This window comes from Megascapheus bottae, chromosome 10, assembly GCF_031878675.1.
Source record: "Megascapheus bottae isolate mThoBot1 chromosome 10, mThoBot2.hap1, whole genome shotgun sequence".
Lineage (NCBI taxonomy): Eukaryota > Metazoa > Chordata > Mammalia > Rodentia > Geomyidae > Megascapheus > Megascapheus bottae.
The window spans coordinates 43,484,416-43,497,945 of record NC_143518.1 but is presented as its reverse complement, the minus strand read 5'-3'; the positions used below and the strand labels follow the sequence as shown (position 1 = coordinate 43,497,945).

Here is a 13,530-nt window from a genome sequence, read left to right as displayed (position 1 = left end):
AAGGCATAGGGCAGTAGCCTTGAGCTGAAGAGCTCAGGAATGGCACCCAGGCCCAGAGTCCAAGCCCCATGACCAACAACAACAAAAAAAGAATTTAAAAATAACAACAAGAGGGCTGGAAGTTTGGCCTAATGGTAGAGTGCTTGCCTAGCATGCATGAAGCCCTAGGTTCGATTTCTCGGTACCACATACATGGAAAAAAGCTGGAAGTGATGCTGAAGCTCAAGTGGCAGAGCTCTAGCCTTGAGAAAGTCCAAGGACAGTGCTCAGGCACAGAGCTCAAGCCCAGGCCTGGCAAAATTAATTAATTAATTAACAAGAAACTTTCCAAAGACAAAACGATGAAAAAGGACTTTTTTTTTTTTTTGCCAGTCCTGGCTTGGGCTCAGGGCTTGAGCACTGTCCTTGGACTTTCTCAAGGCTAGCACTCTACCACTTGAGCCTCAGCACCACTTCCAGCCTTTTGCTGTGTATGTGGGGTACCAAGGAATTGAACCTGGATCTTCGTGCATGCTAGGCAAGCACTCTACCACTAGGCCAAACTCCCGGCCCCGAAAGAGGACTTCTTAAGCGTGAAAGAGAATCTCTTGATATATTCCCTACCATATTTCAGCTGTTTTCCTCCATAAAGCCTGAAATGAACCAGAAGACAGCAGTCTTCTGACTTCAGATTGATCCTAACATATTTTATTGACAATATTAAGCAAAATCAGTATTTATAATGGACAGCGGCAAATTTTTCATAATGAGCTTCAAAAAATTGGATATCAATGGTAGGATATAGTTCTTGCCTTTAATTAATTTCATTATGTGAGAAAAGACATACAGAATCAGATAACAGAAGAGACAGTAATTTCTATAAGCTTTCCCACCATTTATATATGCTAAAGAAATGAATTAAGATCTACTTTTAGGAATTAAGTCCCAAGGGCTAGAAGGATTTCTAAAACTTATATAAGTTAGAAAGCAGTATCATCTATCTGGCGAATATAATGTAACCCTTTTCTTAATTACAATAAAAATATATGAAAAAAAAAGAAAACAGTCAGGGCTCCAAGCTAAAGCAGAACAGGTAGAAAAAAATAACATGGAATAGGGACACAGTAGGAGGAAACAGTCATTCTGAAACCAGCCTCCATGATCAGATAGGAATCTGTATCTACTTCAGCAGTAAGGTACACGGGGAGGTTTTTGAACAGGACTCTGTCAGATCTGTCTTTAGTGAAGATGTTGTGAGCTGATCTGATTGTGTACTATTCACGATGCCAGCTATTTGGGAGTTTAAGGCAGGAGGACAGTTCAGGACCAGCCTGGAGAACATAGCAAGATTATCTCAAAAATAGAAAAAGAAAAAAAAGTAGCCTGTCATCATAAAAGTATACAAGGCATACATAAGAAGAAATTATGAAAAGAAATGATCAAAGCAGGCAGCTGAATTCTGCCCATCAAGACTTTTAGACCTTCCAAAACATGTATTTCTTAAGTGTTGTTAGAAACAAATCCAGGCTAGTGAACTATGTATGTACAATGTTCTCAATGCTTGAACAAGGGAATCTTCTTAAAAAAAATGATGTATTTCTTTAACTTTACTGATAAGTTTGCAAAAGTTCCGTAAACTAGACCTGGTGGGTTTCTTGTTGGTTAACTTTTAGGGAGGTAAATGAGGAGTGAAGGGGAGCAAGTACTGCCCTGGCCCTGGGGTGATCAGGGAGTGGGTACTATTCAAGTATGGCATCTACCTCAAAGAGATGATCAGCAACTCAAACAAAACCACTACTAGCAAAATATGCTCCCCAGCCAAGGAACAAGGAACTGTATTTAACCAGCTTTACAACAATGAAAACTTCTGCTAAGTTCAAAAAGTTTATAAAATGCCGAATTTTATTCCAAAAAATCTAAATTTAGAGATTACATCTGAAAGTTACATTTGTAGGAAATAAATGTAAAGGACTCAAGATACTCCTAGATTTATCATCCTCTGAAATAGCTATTCTATATGTCAATATTTTCTTCATAAAATCTAATATTCTCAAATACACCACTCATTTTTGACAATACTAGTAAATGGTTTTAAATGTAAATCTAATAATAATATAATGATGGTGGTGGCCATAACTATTAATAACCCTAAGTAATATACAATCATTTTACTGGTGTGAAACCTGAAGTACAGAGAAGTTCTGAAACTCATCCTAATATCTTCCATATAACAAAATAAGATGTACAACAAAGCCTACATTAATATTAATGCAATCAGTATAATTTCTTATGGTTTTAAAATAGATTGTTTTAAAAGAACTGTTTGTGTTAAAATGTATCAATGAGTTAATCTTTGAAACTAGGATCTAACATCTTTTTCTTCTTTACTACAAAAATCCATTTAACTGCATACATTAAATATTTAAATACATTTTAGCTTAACAATTATGAGCCTACTAATAAACTTTTATATTAGGCATTTCTTCAAGTTAAGCAGAAGCAAAAGCCTTTTATACAGAAATGTACTCAGCTATGGCAAAATACCAAGAGGCATTATTCATAGCTATTTTAAGGAACCACACCCAACTTCAGTATTAAAAAAGGAATGAAACACTATCATTGCAGCAAAGGCAATAACTTTTAAAACATGTAGAATTTTTCAATGCCAAAATCAAATGATTGCTACTGAAATATTTTCACATTTCTTAGAAATAAAAATGATCAAGAAGCTCAAGTTCACATGTACCAGGGTACATGAGCCTAAGTACTAATAATTAGCATGCTTTAAGACTACCTGTAAGTAAGGTAGAAGGACTGCTAAGTTCAAGCCCAGCCCAGGGTAATCAGGCTGATGAAAAAAAAAAGGTTAATTTTAGGAAAACTTCAAATGTTAACAACTCATTTAAATCAATTGTTCATATATAAAGTGCTACAGAAACAGAAAACAAATTTTTAAATATGGGTTATTTTATGTAGGCATTGCTAGGGAAATCGATAGCTCAAAAAATCAGTTAAAGGAAAGGATGAAATGGAAATGGACAATTAAAGAGTTGAATTAACTTTGCTAAAATATATTCAACTTTTGTAGGAAAAAATAAGTTAAAATACACAACAAATAGTATATCTTCACTTAATCCAGATTTAATTTAAATAGGCTTCTGTCTGGCTGGAAAGGAAGAGAGGTAGAGTTAGAAAAGGGCAGGGGTCTGATAAAATGTAAAACAAGACTAACGTGACCAGAAAAGAGCTGGAATTCTCATTACCACCAAAAATTAATTCAAAACAGAAGAAAACTTTCCAAGTGTTGTAAGACAGGATGTTCTTCTCGGTCCAGAAACTTACATGAGAAAATGTAGTACACCAAAGTAGGGAATTCGATGGAGTGAAAGCTATTGGCAGCTTTCTTGCTGGCTACCAAACCTAATTGTTATAAATGACAAAACTATTGAGAACAGAAATGAGTTAAGTGAACTCATTATGAAGACAATTTATTAAGAAATATAAGCCTATTCTAGCCGGGTGAGGTGGCTCAGGCCTATAATCCTAGCTACTCAGGAGACTGAGATCTGAAGATCAAGGTTCAAAAGTCAGCTCAGGTACAAAAAGACCTGAGACTCTTATCTCCAATTAACCTCCAGGGTAGGGAAGTAGCCCTGAGCTTAAGAGCTCAGGGATAGCATCCAGGCTGAGTTCAAGCCCCATGACCCACCAAAAAAAAAAAAAGAAATGTAACCCTTTTCTAAACCAGAACTTAAGAGCATTAAGAACAGGAAATAAAGATAAAAGTTTACAGTAACACCCATAGAAAGATTAGTAATTCTTTACATTTAAAGTAAATATAATAAAGACATAGCTATTCAAAACTTATATTAATAATCTAGTATTTAACAATAAATATATCCATCAAATATCTTTTAATAACTCACTATGAGCTAGAAAAGGAAAAGTTCCATAGAGTTTCCTAAAGAAACTGGGTATGGTAGCAATTCAGGCTATTTGGAAGTGGAGGTAAGAACATTACTGCAAAACAACTGAAACAGAAAAGAAAAAAAAAAGAGGGCAAGAGAGAGAAAAGAAAGTATCTGTTTATAGTTTTTAGTTCTACAGTTATGTGTCTTGTTATGTGTCTTGATGCACACCTGTATTCTTAGCCATGTAGAAGGCAGTTCTCAATTCAAAGTTAGCTGGGACAAAAAGGTAGAGAAAACCACATCTATCAACAAGTGGAGGGCGATAGTACATGCCTATAAAAGAATCTAGCAGGCCAGCCCCAGGCAAAAAAAACTCTCAATCTTGTTTGAAAAGTAAAACTGAAGAAAAAAGTCTTGGAGGTATGATTCAAGTAAACATCTGTCCAGCAAGCTTGAAGCCCAGAGTTCTAATTCCAATACCAGAGAGGAAAAAGAATGCTATTATCAGAACACTGAAGAAACTGAAAGTATACAGAATACAATTCAAATAAAAATTGTTTAACAAGGTAAACAATCTCTCTCCCTCCCTCCCTCCCTCCCTCCCTCCCTCCCCTCTCTCTCTCTCCCTCCCTCCTTCTCTCCTCCCTCTCCCTCTCCCTTTCCCTCTCCCTCTTCAGGAAAGTATTCTGAAACTTGTCTCTGCCTTATTTACCAGACATAGCATTTCATCAATTTTGAAACAACAACTTGTAGTAAAATTTCTCATGTTCTTCAGCACCAAACTCAATGAAATATTTTATAAAATGAAGAGGGGAACTTCTAAAAGCGAATTTTAAAAATATTACACACCCAAACCTTTTCTGGATTTTCTGAACACTCCCTAACTTGAAGACTCTGAAATCTTTTCCCCTAAATCACACTCAACAAAGACTATATGTCCATCTGAGTTTTCTGGCCTTTTGTGAATGCTTCCCTTGTATTTTTAAAGAAAATGAAGCCCTTAAATGTCTACCACCTGCTGTATATGCATAATATAGTTCTAAGACCAGGGAATAATAGGTAGGCACAAGTGTTCTTGGGAATCACAAGCAGCAAACAGAAAAGCTTCTGAAACAAGGATTATAAATAATACATACCTCAGAAATTAAGCTTCCAGGAAATCAGGAGATGCAGACTACTTCAAAGGCAAAGGTCATTAGCGATTAGAGGAAAGATGCCTCTGAAGGTCATTTTATATTTAAAGAAATTTAAGCCCAAAGCCAGAGCCAGAATGTAAGACGTTAGCCTTCTATCTCCAGATCTCAGCTCTTACCTCTGTGCCATGTTGCTTCCCAGTCCTTTGGGACCACAAGATTTGGTAGTGTTTAAAACAAAAGATAAGCCATGTGGCTACTAAGGAATAGCTATATATTAAGAATACATGGCATTCATTATGAAATACCAGCTTTGCTCTCAGAAGGTTAAATTACAAAAGAGTTAAACTATTTTTTTCTCCTTAGTATAATATGAAAGAGTTATTTACTGATGGTATAGACACATACATATTCAAAAATTCAGAGGTTTTATTACAGTGTTAAAGACTCAGTGTATAGCTGAGTGTCAATGGCTCAAGGCTATAATCCTATGCCCATATTCCGATGGCTCATGCCCATAATCCTATGTGATCTGAGGATTGTGGTTTGAAGCCATCTCAGGCAGGAAATCTGCAATTCATTTCTGATTTATCACCAAAAAAAGCCAGAAGTGAATAAGTGGCTCAAATGGTAGAGCACTAGCCTTGAGCAAAAAACAAAAAGCTGAGGAATAGTGCCCAGGCTTTGAGTTCAAGCCCCAGGACTGATATATGTAACACAGACCTATACACATACATGGAAAAAGCCTTGATGTATGTATCTGTCTGTCTGTCACACACATACACACACGCACACACACACACACACACACACACAAAGGGACTTGTTGCATATAAAGGTACATTGATGGTATTTTCTAAAATTTTAGTGTGCTTTTGGAGATTAAATCATCTCTGAGGTCATGTGACTTGTAGGTGTTAGTCCTTTGCTAGAGATAATGAAGACAAGGCACATAAGTAACTCATAGTGCATAGGTGACCATAATATGGGCTCTTGGAACTAGAGATGTGGCTCAAGTGGTAAAGCACCAGCCCTGAGTGAGAAAACTGCAGGAAAACTTCAGATCCTGTGTTTAAGCCATAGTAATGATACACAAAAAATAACTCATTAAAAAAATTCCCCAAGTTTTCACTTTGTTTCCAGATTTATTACATTCTTACCTATTAATTTATATACTTAGATATCTAAGATTTAGTTCATAAAAATTTAGAACAACACTTAATGTTAGCTAAAGCATAATCAATATGATCTTTTTATTTACTTACAACAGTTTTACTTAAAATTTTTTTAATTTAATGGGTCCAAAAGAACCCTTTCCATATGGAATCAAATATATCAATAAATTGTTTTACGATACCTTTTGTTCTTCTGTGAATTCTGAATTATTGTGTTGAGCTTGGGCCTCTTTTTGTAGATGTCTTGCTAATCTGTTTAGAAAAAAGGATTCATTAGAATTGGAAGAAAGCAAACTATCTCAACTGTAACAAGGTAAAACAATTTAAATCTTTAAAACACCATGACTTACAATAATACTTTGTTCTGTTTTCAAATTAAAAGTCTACATTACCCTTTGGTCAAACTCTACTCACAATGATGATAAAAACAAGATACAATACTTTCATGCTGTTTCACTGGAACAAATTTTAGCTCTAGGAAGTTTTTTTATTTTTTTGCCAGTCCTGGGCTTGAGCTCAGCGCCTGAGCACTGTCCTTGGACTTTCTCAAGGCTAGAGCTCTACCACTTGAGCCTCAGCACCACTTCTGGCTTTTTTCTATGTATGTGGTACTGAGGAATCGAACCCAGGTCTTCATGCATGCTAGACAAGCACTTTAACCACTAGGCCAAACTCCCGGCCTGCTCTAGGAAGTTTTTAAAAACAGAATTCTAAGGCTGGGAGTTTGGCCTAAAGTACTTGCCTAGCATGCACAAAGACTGGGGTTTGATTCCTCAGTACCACATACATAGAAAAAAAGCCAGAAGTGGTGCTGTGGCTCAAATGGTAGAACGCTAGCCTTGAGGAAAAAGCCCAAGGACAGTGCTCAGGCTCTGATTTCAAGGTCCAGAACTGGAAAACAACAACAACAACAACAAGAAACCCCAAACCAAAAAAAACAGAATTCTTTTTTTTTTTTTTGCCAGTCCTAGGCTTGAGCTCAGGGCCTGAGCACTGTCCTTGGATTTTCTCAAGGCTAGAGCTTTACCACTTGAGCCTCAGCACCAATTCCGGCTTTTTCTATGTATGTGGTACTGAGGAATCAAACCCGAATATCTGTGCATGCAAGGCAAGCACTCTACCACTAGGCCAAACTCCTGGCCCCCAAAAAGCAGAATTCTAAAGCTGTTAAGACTTTCAAAGGGCATCTAATTCAACTTTCTTTAGTATGTACTAATTTCTTCTGTAACCAAAGGATACATAATAGTACAGATTCTACTTAGTACACTTCCAGTAAGCACAATGATGGTATCAACCAAAAGATATTTTATCAGTCTATTATTAATTTGCTGCTTAATCCAAACCCAAATTACAGCCAAGACAATGTAATAATACTACCCTTCCAAGACATATTTTATTTTTTTTTAATTTTTTATTGTAATTAGTAAAAGGGTTACATGATATTTGCCAGATAGAAGGTGTGTTAATTCACATACATTGATACCCTTTCACATGCCAAGACATATTTTAGAAACATTTTCATGAGAAAAACAAGTCTCCGCCAAACAAAATTAGAAATCATTGCTTGGCCAATTATTGATGTACCTAAACGCAGAAACTAGGCCTTAGGTAAATATTCAAGGATAGATGTGTTACTACTAGTCTAAACTCATCAATAAAGATCAAAAGCTCATTTACTTGCTCTCTTTCATTTTCTCTCCCTTTCTTTCTTCTCTCTTCTCTCTCTAAAAGTTCATACTTGCTAGACAGGCGCTCTACCTTTTGAGCCAACCTATCAAAGCTATTTCTCAGATAGCAAATTGATGGACAATTGTACAGATGAATAATAAAACACCAATTTTGAGCAAAGGAATTGAACATTTTTGGAAAGACAGAAAAATGAACAATATGTACATAAAGAGATATAATATTAGAGAATTGTGTATCAAAAGCACGAGATATTACTTCACACCAATGTGGATGGAAAAGAAATGGAATCTTCATACACTGCTGATAGAAGATGTAAAATGCTGTTCCTCTGAAAAATAAAAGAATTATGATAACCTTGACAACTGAAATTCCTAGGCATATGCCCCAAAGAAATAAAAATGCTGGGGCCAGGAGTTTGGCCTAGTGGTTAAAGTGCTTGCCTAGCATGCATGAAGACCCGGGTTCGATTCCTCGGTACCACATACATAGAAAAAAGCCTGAAGTGGTGCTGAGGCTCAAGTGGTAGAGCTCTGACCTTGAGAAAGTCCAAGGACAGTGCTCAGGCCCTGAGCTCAAGCCCATAACTGGCAAAAAAAAAAAAGAAAGAAAGAAAGAAAAATGCTACATTCAAACAAACTACCCGTAAACACAAATGTTTACAGTAATACTACTCACAATATCAAGAAAGTAGACCAAATCAAAATGTCCATCAACTGATAGATTAACAAAATGTGGTATATCCATTCAACATAATATCATTGTCATAAAGAAGAATGAAATTCAGATAACACATTATAATAAGGATGAACTTCAAAATTACTATGATAGCAAGGTAACGATAGCTTATGCCTATAATCCTAGCTACATAGGGTAAAATCTGAAGATTGTGGTTCAAAGTCAGCTGGTAGAAAAGTTTGTGAGATTCTCATCTCCAATTAACCATCTAAAAAATAAAAACCAAAGTGCAACTGTGGTTCAAGTGGTAGAATACTAGTTTTAAGCAAAAAAGTTTAGGTCCTGAATTCAAGCCACAGGACTGGAGAATGCGCATGTGCACGCACATGTACACCTCCACATACACACATACACACATGCCCCAAAACAGAAAACTATGACAAATATAAAGGATGATACTATATGATTCCATTCACATAGAAACAAAAAGCAAGTTAGTGGTTGTAAGGAAATGGGGGAATTTGAATTGACTAATACTGAATATTGAGTTTCTTTGGCCAAGATGGAATGCTAATATTTAAGAATAGAAGTGGTGATGGCTGCACAAAATAGTAGACACTTAAAAAATCCTCAACTGTATCTTTGTAAGTTTTACGTTATATGATATTTACCACCATTTAAAAAGTTTCAGGGAAAACTGGCAATAGAATTTAAAAATGAAATTCCCACATATAATATATTATTCTGAGTGGAAAATAAAGACAGGAATGTAATGTATAGCTGGTGCTAGCCATCCCACTGATACAAAGGGAGACACTTAAAACAAGTTTGAGGCTGAGAAAGCTTCCATTCCACTATACAGGAGTATGTATAGGAGTCACATATGCCTAGGTAGCTGGAAGAGACCATCTACTCAAATTTTAACTGGCTACATATATTTTGGATAAATATTTTCACCTACTCTCTTTAAATGGTTTATAGCATTTTAACATTGGCTCCTTATTGCTTCCCTCATACTCTTGAATGTAATTATGTAATATCTAAACAAGCATGCATTTAGAATGTAGTATTACTCTGGATATTGAGATTAGAACAGACACCATCCTTCCCCATCCTCATCCACCCTCCAAGAGCTTATATTCTGGAAGACAGAGATATTACATAATGAATAGTAAAATACATTTTACATCATCACCAGTGCTATGGAAACAAATAAGGAGGATAGGAGGAGGGGGTAGGGCTGCAAGACTGAGATGCAAGAGTGAAGGGTAGCTAGAAAGCTTTACAATTTTAAGTAGGTGGCCAGAGGGGATCTTGCTAAAGAAATAGTACTTGAACATACCAGAAGTAGATGACCAAACAGCCTGAACAGAATAGAGGATATGAGTGTTCCAGAAAGAATATACAAGTTCTGAAGTGTGTGCTTTGGTTCTTTTTTTTTTCCCCCTTCCTGCCAGTTGTGGGGCTTGAACTCAGGGCCTGGACACTGTCCTTTGGCTTTCTTAAGGCTAGAGCTCTGCCACTTGAGCCACAGCACCACTTCTGGCTTTTTCTGTGTATGTGGTACCAAGGAATCGAACCCAGGACTTCATGCATGCTAGGCAAGTACTCTACCACTAGGCCATGCTCCTGGCATGAAGTGTGCTTTCGGAAATATTTTCTGATCATTTTTTTTTTTTTTTGCCAGTCCTAGGCTTGAGCTCAGGGACTGAGCACTGTCCTTGGACTTTCTCAAGGCTAGAGCTCTACTACATGAGCCTGAGCACCACTTCTGGCTTTTTTTTCTTTGTATGTGGTACCAAGGAATTGAACCCAGGTCTTCATGCATGCTAGGCAGGCACTCTACCACTAGGCCAAACTCCCGGCCCCTGTTCATATTTTTCAATCGCAATATTCTAGTCTAAAACATTCTATTAAACTCTGAGTGCAGAAATCCAATTTTGTTGTAACTCCAGCCCTCATTTTTGATGATGAAACTGTGTAAGGTACAATATTCTAACATGATGGTAGTGTACCTATCTTTTCTCCAATGTCCCCCTCCCTCTATAAACCAGTTACTGAGCCTTTGTATTACTACCTACCCCTTTAGAACCCTTAATTACCCTAGTCTTCCTACTTCACTCTTAATATCCAGCTGGGAAGAAAATCCTATCAGTAATTGCTCACATCATTAAGGTGGTCCCCAACTGGCCTCCTTGGCTGCAATCTTTCCGCTCAAAGAATTCTTTTGAATACAAAAGCATTTTGCCTTCAACTATAGATACACTAGAAAAACCTAAACCGTTGATCCTTCCACATAGTATATTTACAAAGATTAAGCCAACTATCAATGTCTATTGAAATTTGACCTAGTAGTTTTTATAATAATAATTGAAGGATTATTCTGAATTTCTCAAAATTCAAAGATTAGTATATAGAACCAACGATGGATTTGTATAGGCCTCAGATGTTGCTACAAATTCCAGCAAAATAGTCTGCATATCCAATTTTCCTTTGTAATTTCAATGGTATTCTTCACTTTCCATTGGGAGGTGTGTAGCCCAATGCCAACAGCTTCCAGTTTCCACCACATCACAAACGAGAGGCTATTTTGTATTTTAAGCTGCACACTCTTCGTTAACACACAGGAGTAGAGTATCTGTATGCTCGGTGTGTAACTGATACAGTATGGTAGGGTGTGTTACCCAATAATAAAGGAAATCTTGAAACTTGATCAATTTATTTAGAATTACTCCTTCAGTGTTTCTTTATTTAAAAAAGCACCTTAACACTTAAGTATCAGAATACACAAGATTTAGAGTAATAATAAAAAAAAAGTTCTAAATTTTAATTCCACTTTGTGGTCCTACATAGTGTTTAACTTGAGGTTGTTTCTTCATTTGGTAAATGAGAATAACTATATTCTCAGTGAACAGTTACAAGAGCAAATGAAATCAAATCATGTGATAGGGCAAAATAAGAGCTAGCAGTTGTTAGGCACAGTAAAAAGGACCAGAGCTTCGAGAAATGAAGGGACAAAGGGTGCACAAATACAGTAGTGGTATTCAGTAGATATTATGTTGAAAATGAACTAAAAAACTTGTGAACAGGAGTGATAAGGGGAAACTGGGAGAAAGCAAAGAAAGGGGTAACAGTGCCGCCAAAAGAAATGTACTCAAGAAGAATATGAAATGATAACTCATGTGCGTCACTTTAATAGTAACAATTTAAAAAAAAAAATGCCCAGAGCATAGTTGTTTGCAGGTTTGAGGAAACTACCAGCAATTTGAAATCAGTAGTATGAAACAGAGACCATCTACAAACCTAAATTATCTTACTGGTCAGATAAAAGCAAGTAACTACTGAAGGGGGAGGTTCAGAATGATTTACCAAGTACCAATCCTGTATTCTTTCCAGAAGGCATGGGTGTATGTGTGTGGATTTTACTCACACATTCTTTCTTACTCTGTGAAACCTCAAACAATAACTTGCTTCAAAACCAAGAAGCACATTAATGGCAACAGTTTACAAAACAATAGCATTTTAGTAAGCAATTTGCATGTTCAGTGATGTGTCCAAGAAATCGGGCAAGATGCTCATACACAAACCTGGCTTTCTCATTTAGAAATCATCCCTAAAGCTTTTTTAAACCAAAAAGGGAAAGAAATTCAACTTAGATGGGCAAGGGAAACTGGCGCTCACATGTACCCCGGGGCTATACAGTGTACACAGGAAAAGGAGGAGGGACTCAAGGAGGGAGTGGTGGCCTCCTGTGCGTGGTTTGTTAATTCACATTTTGCTCTCTACGGTTCACATCCTGCGGGGACTCCACCCAAAGCAACAGAGCGAGGGGGGGGAGGTGGGAGGGTGGGGGGGGGACTCAACAGCCTAGCAAATAACAGTCCCAGAAAGCGAAACGAAATCGAGGTGGAATTGTGAAAACAGAGCTCACCAGAAAAGAGGGGTGGAGAGGAAGCCCAAGAGAGGGGACCTTTTTTCTTCTTCTTCTTCTTTTTCTTTTTTGCCCCCCTGGCAGGAGAAGCATCCTTGGCTCTCACTACAAATTGGGGAGCAACCCTCTCCCTCCCGACACCCCAATCGCAACCACTTCCCCACTCTCCCACACATGAACACACACACACACTCATCCTTTGAACGTGGGCGGAAAACACACACAAGTATTCCTCGGGGATTATTTTTTAAAATCAAGGAGTGGCAGCCCAGGAGAGGCGGAGGAAGAAGAGGAAAAGAAGCGGGGTGGAAAGTGTGTGTGGTGGTGGTGGGGGAGAGGCGGGGAGAGACCCGTGGGGAGCTTGGGCAGGCACTGGGGAGGTAGCCCGGGCAGGGCCGGCAACCCCGGCACGGGCAGCGGCTACCTGTTGAATGGAACGCGCCCCGCGGAGGCGGAGGACGTGGAAGAGAGGGCCGACACCCCTAGAGAGCGGACCTGGGGCGGGGGGGGGGGGGGTCCCCGGAGCAGCGTCGCCCCGCCGGGGCCGCGCCCTGAGAAGCCTGGCTTGCAGCCCCGGTGATGGAGACGCCGGCAGCCGCGAGCGGGGCGGAGGGCAGAGGGCTGGGGCGGACGTGGGGAGTGGGGAGAGGCCCACTCCCGCGCGGGCTCGGCACTCACATCTGATACTCGTCGATCGCCTCCACCAGCTGGCCCCACGAGTCGAAGTCGGCGCCTCTCCTCAAACTGGCGCCCCAGCGCTGCAGCAGACTCCGGGTCACCTCCGACATGGCCGGTGCCCACCCCGGCCCCCTCCCGCCCCGGCCCCTCAAGAAGCAAGGCCGGGTTCTAGAGCGCCATCCTCCCCGGGCCTGGCCCCGACATCAACAGGGCCAGGAGGAACCGCTAGGGCCACCGCCGCCGCCACCCGCCGAGGAGCCGCCCAAGCCCATTTGCCGCCACAGCCAAACTTGGCGGCTCTGAAGCGGCCGCCCCGCCGCGGCTCCGCCCACCGGGCCCCGCCCCGCGTTAGGTTGAGG

General features: G+C 39.1%; 1 protein-coding gene across 1 annotated transcript in view; it reads right to left on the bottom strand.

Moving 5' to 3' along the window:
* Window positions 1–13,436, bottom strand: part of Aida (axin interactor, dorsalization associated) — a 35,836-nt gene extending 22,400 nt beyond the window's left edge. Inside the window, exons 1-2 of the mRNA XM_090341155.1 lie at window positions 13,172–13,436; window positions 6,381–6,450 (exon numbers count right to left, since the gene is read on the bottom strand). Of these exons, the coding sequence (XP_090197281.1) occupies window positions 6,381–6,450; window positions 13,172–13,281 (180 nt within the window). The 5' untranslated portion in view covers window positions 13,282–13,436. The remainder of the gene's footprint in view (window positions 1–6,380; window positions 6,451–13,171) is intronic.
* Window positions 13,437–13,530: the final 94 nt, after the last annotated feature.